Source organism: Aegilops tauschii, chromosome 1, assembly GCF_002575655.3.
Source record: "Aegilops tauschii subsp. strangulata cultivar AL8/78 chromosome 1, Aet v6.0, whole genome shotgun sequence".
In the NCBI taxonomy this organism is placed as follows: domain Eukaryota; kingdom Viridiplantae; phylum Streptophyta; class Magnoliopsida; order Poales; family Poaceae; genus Aegilops; species Aegilops tauschii.
Window position 1 is genome coordinate 444,166,424 of NC_053035.3, and position 8,408 is coordinate 444,174,831.

General features: G+C 44.1%; 1 protein-coding gene across 3 annotated transcripts; it reads left to right on the forward strand.

The window, feature by feature from the left end:
- Positions 1 to 676: 676 nt before the first annotated feature.
- On the forward strand, positions 677 to 7,317 carry LOC109741086 (putative disease resistance protein RGA1). Of its 3 annotated transcripts, none has more exons than XR_006663924.2 (5): positions 677 to 1,076; positions 1,574 to 1,666; positions 1,752 to 1,941; positions 2,445 to 5,970; positions 6,873 to 7,317. XR_006663924.2 is itself a non-coding variant. In XM_045228755.2 (5 exons), exon 4 carries the CDS (start codon positions 2,479 to 2,481, stop codon positions 5,914 to 5,916), a length of 3,438 nt encoding a protein of 1,145 aa, XP_045084690.1. In that variant the 5' UTR covers positions 874 to 1,076; positions 1,574 to 1,666; positions 1,752 to 1,941; positions 2,445 to 2,478; the 3' UTR covers position 5,917; positions 6,873 to 6,998. The 3 variants fall into 3 exon arrangements, 1 of the variants encoding a protein (XP_045084690.1); XM_045228755.2 differs by having other exon boundaries at positions 874 to 1,076; positions 2,445 to 5,917; positions 6,873 to 6,998; XR_006663925.2 differs by having other exon boundaries at positions 902 to 1,076; positions 1,571 to 1,666.
- Positions 7,318 to 8,408: the final 1,091 nt, after the last annotated feature.

Sequence of the window (8,408 nt, forward strand, 5' to 3'; positions counted from 1 at the left end):
TATCGTCACATCAAGCAGTTGGGTCTGTGCGATGTTTGCAAAGCGATGGACGAGGACATGCTACATGCACTAATCCATTGTACTCATGCAAAGGCTTTCTGGGCTGCCGCTAACGACAGATTCCAGCTCTCTCTCTCCCACGCTTGCACCATGACACGTGGGCACGTGATATTCTGCTTGATCCTATGTTCATTGATGAGGAAAGATGCAAGATAATTACCATTATGCACAACATTTGGTCGTCACGGAACAATTGGACTCATGGTCGTGAAGGTTACAACCCTGTTCAAGCGTTGAAGTGGATTCATGAGACCTTGGCGATCCTGGAACTTCCTTCCTTGGGAAGGAAAGCGAGGGCGGGTCAGTGCTGGAGGCCACCTGAAGCTAGTTGGGTCACTATAAACACTAACGGCGCACTTAATGTCGAGGACATGAAGGGAGGAGCGGGAGGCGTGGCTAGGTCACACATTGCGTTCCTTGGTGCCTGGTGCAAACCTCTGGTTGGCATTACGGACCCCTTCATTGCGGAGTTGTTTGCTCTTCGAGACGGGATGATTTTTGCGCAACTTCGTGGTTTCTCACATGTGATCATGGAGATTGACTGCCTGGAGCTAGTTGATCTATGGAAATCGCGCAGTAACACAAGATCAGTTGCTGCGCCTATCTTGAATGATTTAGAGGAAATTGGTGCTACCTTTGCTTCTCTTTCGGTTACTCATGTTAGTAGGGAAGCTAATATGCCGGCGCATCAGTGTGCTCGTCTAGCTAGTACACTGGATGGCACCGAGAGTTGGCTTGATGCAAGCCCTGATTTTTTGGTTTCTTGTCTGCGGGCTGATTGTAACACTACGATACTACGTTAATAAAGTTCCTGAATTCGACGCAAAAAAAAAAGGAACTTGCCTTTCACTTTCCCCTCAGCTTCCTCCTCCATTCCTCTTTGCTGTGCCGGTGCGACAGCGATCGAAGTAGCCAACACGGCGCGGCGGCGGCGGCGGCGGCGGTTTTCCTGACCGTCTTCGGACTACCGGAAGCAGCACCACCGTATTTGGCTTGCGTCGATCTAGCCACACCCGGTAAGCGCCACCTGAGCTCAGCTACATTTTAGGCGTGTACACTATCTTGATTTCGGTTTCCTTTCTTAACGGATCGTTGTAGAGAGGCCATTGCGAGGCTCTCTACTTCGTTTGAGACTTGATCGGTTTACCACTTTACCCCGCCTGCCCTCTCCTCCTCCCCGGCGGCGCCGCCGCCTGGAGTGGGAATGGGAGGGGAGCTCGGGCCGATCTTGTATATAGTTGGTTTAGGTTTGTACTTCCGTTAGTGGCGTATGGCCTCGTGTGCCTTTAGGGAGCTTCTCACCGGAGCAGGGGAGCTGCGTCCAGTGGCCGGCCTTGTCCTCCTCATACCGCCTCGTCGATAAGCTCGGTGGGTTAGGGTTTGTGTATATTATATACTGTATTATTTTAAGCACAGTCGAAGTCAACTCGACCTGTACCATGGTCGTGCCGAGCAAAAAGATTGATTTATTCACAAGAATACGCTGAAATTTTTCTTCACAATGGTTTAGCAGGAACCCAGAGGTGTCTACATCATCCTAGTAAAATCCAGTCAATCAGTTCCCTCTTTCTCTTCCATCCATCTCGAGTCGCCAATCACTTGCCTGGTACTGAAATACGGGATTTGAACATTTTGGCTTCACTTTCCTTCGAAATATCTGCGAGTAAATATCATTGACCTTTATTTTTCAGGGTCTACAATCTACATACTGGTGACTGTGAGTAGATCCGGCTGTGCAAGCTATCATTCAGTCGATTGATCTGCAAATGATGATGGCCGACAGCAGAAAGGGATAGCAGCTTTTCTTTATCATGGGCATCCGAGACCGATAGGAGTGATCTTGGACATCACCGTTCACCGTACCTCGAGCTCTACCTCCACGTATGTCGGGTCTTCCCTCTTCTACTCTATTTATGCGTTTTTTATTTGCACATTCTTTTAAATCTGAGGCTGAGCGCTGCCAAGCTTCATAAGGAAGGAGAACACACAAAGATTCAAACTGAATACATATGGAAATGATTAATACCGTACAAAGTTAAGAATTAGAGATGATGCAATTCTCTAAAAAGACAACACATGTTTCAGTCTTATCTACTTTTGTCAGGCTATATAGCATTAGGTAGCTGTAAGAAACAAAGTAAAAACTCTATTTAATTAGTTGCAAGGACATGCTTAAACTTTATTTCCATGTTTATGATTTATTCCTACTGCTCATGAAACTATCCATGAAAACAACTTCAAGGGAACTTCCTTTTGATAGAAACATATGTGAAGAAAAGGATTACCCCACCAGTTTGGCTTGTCCTATACTTGCTTTGTATTTTTAGTATTTCTCTGAACAAGTATGCTTCCAGAATGCTTAATGCATCCCTCTTTGTCCACAGGACCAAAGAAATTGGTATCCAGACTCCAATCTCTATGAGCATATCCCGGGCCATTGGGGTCATTAGTGGCCTCAATGAATGTGTCAATTTGTTTCAGTGGGCTGGATCTTCTATTTCGTATCTGCGCTCCCGGTGGTCTGCAACACAGGAGGAAAGTATCCATCATGAAGTATTGCACTTGCAGAGTGGCTTACAACGTCTTAGGGATACTCTTCCTGCAATGTACAGTCTTATTGACAAAGCAGAGTGGAGGATCCATGAAGGCCGTGTCGCTGAGCTCCTCCCCAACCTCAAAGATGCAGTGAATGATGCTGATGATCTTCTTGATGAGTTCAGATGGCATGAGCTAAAGATGGAGGTGGAGGGCAATGCAAGTCATTCTGCCTTTATTGACTTCTACAAGACTACCGTACAAGGCAGCTTCAACAAAGTGAATGATATCCAAGAGAGGTTGAATAGTATTTCTGGTCAGCTAGAGAAAATGGGGCTGTATGGAGTGACACCAGGGTTCGACAAATCAGTCAGGCCAGACACTACCCCTTTCCCGAATGAAAAAAAAATATTTGGTCGTGACAAGGATCTGAAGGAGGTGATGGGATTTCTCGGTGTACCTCAAAGTAAAGGAAGGGCCTGTTCAAAACGCAAGAGAGCAAGTAGCACAGTCAATGCATCAACAAGCACAACAGCACAGAACCAAGTTAATAAATCAAGAATATCAGCTATTCCTGTTTTGCCAATAGTTGGAATGGGGGGCGTTGGAAAGACCACTTTGGCTCAACATATATGCAATCATCAAGAGGTGAAAGAGTACTTTGACTTAATAATCTGGATTTGTGCAGATGACTTTGATGTAAAGAGATTAATTAAAGATGCCATACAATCCGCTTCCGGAAAAAAGACAACACTCGATCATTTAGCTTCTCTTCAACATGCTCTTTCTAGCAGTGTGAGCAATAAAAGGTTCTTGATTGTTGTTGATGACGTGTGGGATGATGCCTTGATGGAAAATGAGCAGCGTTGGAAAGACTTCTATGATTCTTTGACAAACGTGGTACAGGGAAGTATGATGTTGGTCACAACAAGATTTCCAGATGTTGCTGATAGAGTGCGCACAATGGAGCCCTTTCCATTAGCTGGTTTGAAGGAGGATGTGTTTTGGCGTTTCTTCAAACTTTGTGCATTTGGGTCTGAGAGTTGCGAAAATGATCCTGAGTTAGTGAGGATTGGCAAAAGCATAGTTCCAAAGTTGAAGGGTTCTCCTTTGGCCGCCAAAACTCTTGGACGCCTATTAGGAATGAACCTTCATACAGCACATTGGAATAATATACTGGAGAGTGAACTCTGGAAGTTGAAACAAGAGAAGACTGATATCTTGCCAGCCCTTCGGTTGAGCTACATATATTTGCCATTTCACTTGAAGAGATGCTTCTCATTCTGTGCTGTGTATGCCAAAGATCACAAATTTGAAAAGGGCCGCTTAGCTGAAATTTGGGTAGCAGAGGGCTTTGTGGAACCTCAAGGCAACACTCCACTTGAAGATATTGGCCATCAGTACTTTGAGGACCTTGTAAATAGGTCCTTCTTTCAAAAAGTTCGTGGTACATACGTAATCCATGACTTGCTGCATGACATGGCAAAACTAGTTTCAGACCATGACTGCTTCACCATAAAAAGTATGAGGGACTTCCAAATGGTTCCCCAGAATGTTCGTCATCTGTACATACTGCCAAGCAGAGACTTGAGCACTTCCAACTTGTTGAGCCTAAGCAAGCACACAAAGCTGCGTACGCTAATTTGTGACAAGTCTTTTGGGAATCAAGGTGCAGCTATAATGGACCGTTGGTGTAGTGAGCTTCAGCGTTTACGTGTGATTTTTTGGGCCTCTTCAAATGAGTTGCCAGACAGTATTGGCAACTTGAAGCATCTTCGGTACCTTGAAATCTCCAAGGCTTGTCCTTCCAAGAGCTTTTCTTCAGCATTTTGTTCCCTCTATAATCTGCAGAGATTATACGTGAAGGAGTGCGAGTTAGAAAGTTTGCCCTGTGACTTTAGTAAGTTAATAAGTTTACAGAGATTTAAATCACGAGGATTTGAATATTATGCAGGGTGCACTCTAAATATTGATGCAACCAATCAGTTCGAAATGAAGTTGATAAAGAATTTGAACCAATTTGATGGACATATGAACATACGGAATCTTGGTTCTGTGAGGAATTGTTATGCAGAAGAATTTAAACTGAAGGATAAGAAGTATCTTCGCAGACTGGCATTGACATGGTCTTTGTCGTACTCTCCTGAGGGTGTCGCGAAAGAAGTGCTTCAAGTCCTACAACCTCCCAGCGGTCTTGAATCTCTGCTCCTTAAAGATTATCCAGATGTGTCTCTCCCAAACTGGTTTCAGCTGCGTATAAACCTAAATGAGATGCCTGCTGTGATAGTTGACAACAATAATGACGAGATTGGTACTTTGTCGTCCTTTGAAGAGCTAATCATTCTTCAGTGTCGAAATCTACGAAGCGTCCAACAACTTCTGCATCCAGCTTATGTGCCTGCCATCAAGAAATTAAGGGTTGTTGATTGCAACCAGTTAGAATCATTACCAACTGAAAGGTTTGGGGATTTTCATTCCCTTGAGATATTAGAAGTGCATGGTTGTCCAGAAATCGACTCGAGAAGTTTGGTGGCGCACTCCCTCAAGAAGCTCTTATTGGCAAGTTCTCATCTCACAGACAATATCCAGTGCTGCTCCCTCACCGAGTTCTATTTATCATGTGACTATGTCACGACCATCAAACCCCAAATGTGGAATCTTCCAGCTCTACAAAAGTTGCATATTGCATACTGCATATCTCTTACATCTGTTGCACAAGGACAACCACCCATCAGGGCATTCGAATCCCTTACATTGCTAATCATTGACAATTGTGAGAACCTGACAAGCCTTGATGGTCTCCTAGCGGAACAATGTTTGCCTGCCATTCGAAGTGTTGATGTTAGGAATTGTGGCAAGTTACAGTTCCTTTTTGGTGAAAGGCCTGGGAGTTTTCCTTACCTGGAAGATTTGTGGGTTCGTGATTGCCCTAGTCTCAAATGGCCAAGGGAACTGGTGTTACCATCATCCCTAGAAAAGCTTCACTTAGTTCGATGTGGGGATATTTCCTCCTGGTTTTTGAGCTGCCTACAAAACCTCAAATCTCTGGTTGATCTGGCTTTGATTGGATGTCCAAGTATTACATCCATTCCACCCGGCGCTTGCAGAAGTAATCTCGCATCACTTCGTGATTTGCATATCTCGGGTTGTCCGGACCTCGTGTCAATTGGTGGAGCAAAGGCAGTTGCAAAAATAAAGTATGTGTGCATTTACGATTGCCCAAAGATGGAGGATCTTAAGCAGCCTGTGAGCAGATGCACAGATATGTTGTCAATTACACTTCGACCTTCACCTTCCTGTTCATTTCCGGATCAGTTGTGAGGTGAGGCTGCTTCCGCTGATCTTATAAGAGAGTGGGGTATCTCTTTCCACATGGTACGTGTGTTTACATCTCACAGAAGTTCACACTAGTTCCTTCCCAGATTTTGTTCGTTTGTTCTTGCATTCTTCTGATGTACTCACAACAATATAACATGTCTGTACCTTTCATTTCTGTGTTGCTTCTTGCTTGCTTGAATTCACTTTGCACAGTAGCAAACACGTGAAGGACAGTTGAGCGATAATTGCTTTCAATGTTTTTTTAACATTAGCTGTGAGTACATGTATACTGAAATTAGTCGCCGCAGTATCAAATTGCCTTCCTGTGATACTAGGATTTATCACTGCATATACTCCCTCCATTTACTTATACAAGGCCACTATAGAAAATACACTTTGCATCTATACAAGGCCACTAACAGTAATCAAGACAAAAGTTAATGATATTTTCTCGAACTAGCAACCTATTTAAAACATGCATGCATGCAATCATAAATGATAGTACAATCAGCTTCCTACCCTTTCCTTGCATGTATTTGGTGTATTAATGATCCAGTATACGAAGAGAAAAGCTGATTTACAAAGAAGACATTAAATTTTACCTTGGTACCTATAATATGAGTTTGTGGCCTTGTATATAAAAATGGAGGGAGTATCTAGGATCCAAGGGCGTTGCAAATTCGCAAAATTGATGCAAATTGGGCGTGAGCGTGCTTAGTTAGCTAATACAAGTAGAATATTCTAGCTAAATGAAGTGCCTCGTCCATCATGCTCGAACCTTATAGCTAAGCACTACATGCTTCTGTTCGCCGAAACACCTGCACTTTGAAACTCTGTATATGATGCGAGGACAAATTCTTAATTGTCGTTGCAGCCTGTAGTCCCATTTTCTTATTTAGAAATGTACAGATTTTCGCTCGATGCACTTTACTGATCAATGCCTTCTTCTCCTGATGCAGCTTATTACCAACTGAGAGTTACCTCGCATCAAGGCCAGTGAGGAGGAAAAATGCATCTCTCCAGCCAAAACTTATATGCTGATAACTACCGGATCCGCAGAACGGCAGAAGACGCCTTCTAACCGTTCATAACGCCCCGATGTCTTTCATAATGCCCCGACGCAATCCAGTAATTTCTAATGTGTTTCTACGAGTGTCTGAGAACCATGAAAACCAGTGAACCGGGATCTTCCAAAAAAAAAATGTTTCTACGAGTGTCTGAGAACATATTCTGCTGTATTTGCGATAAGTGAGGGTAAAACTCGTATTGCGCTAGTGTTGCCTGCCTTTTATGGTGTGTCATTTGCTTGTGTTTTTGCTCGGTTGATTTGTAAACAATTTTATACTCCAAACTTGGCTAGTGACAGCTCGTGCCGACTTTGGTTGTTTCAGTGTGTTTTGCAGGGAGCTCTTGCGCTGTGTTGGCTCCTTTCTGCTCTTTTTTGCCTTTGCTACCATCAACCGTGCGCAGCTTAGAGTTGATCGGAGAAAGAGGCAGGGGTCAGTTGGGCAGAGGAGATCGGCCGTAAATCCCGCTGTTTTAAGGCCAAAGACGCTACTCTTTAGAAAATCCCAAGCAGTGGAGTGAGGTTTTTTTTCTTTCCGAAATCGTTAAAAATCTGACATCAGGTTTTTAGGTTTTCAGATCGAACCTTGTTTCTAATGTTGGATAGGGGGGGTGCCACGTCCCGCCGGCACGAGTTCTCCATCGCTATGCATCCCCCTTACCCACTACACACTCGCACATAAGAAGATTGGGGATCGACCGGGGCCTCCTACACTACCGCGCACGATCGCAATGACTCACGCATATCCAGGCTTCTCGCACCGCACCACACACACCAACTGCAGAGGTTAGCGAGAGACTCGATCGACTGGGCCAACAAACTACATACACACACGAGCAACAATCAATCGATCGAGTCTCGCATCGATTGCTCGAGTTCAGTGATGCGAGGGATCGTTCGAGTTCAGTAATGCGAGAGGCTCGCTCGCACACACACGCGTACTAGAGAACGCGCAAATCACCCCTGCCGACCGCACACCGTATTACCGTGCGAGGCGGAGAAATCCCCTAAAAATTCTCACCCTCACTTCTACCTTGATTTTTTACATCATAGACGGTCCAAAGAACGTCATGCAGGTGTGCCTCCGGCTCGCTCAGGACGAAAATCCCTTTTTTTCTTCATATTTTTGGCATAAAAGTAGGTGACAACTGCATCTATAATGATACGTGTTTTTGCCATTATTATCGTCACGGAAGTATCACTTCTATTACAGAAAATATTTTTGTTCGGGCCATAATGTCACGGATGTGTCCTTTCCTTGTAGTGCGCTTTCCTGATCATAGGGCCTCATTTTAGTAACAAGGATGCCGACAATAATGGGAGAACATTGTGGGCTCAACAATGGTGTTGAACAGACACAATCAAATGATATATATACTTGAGATCACATCGTCACTTTGTTATAAATATATTCATGCAAGTGTTAAAG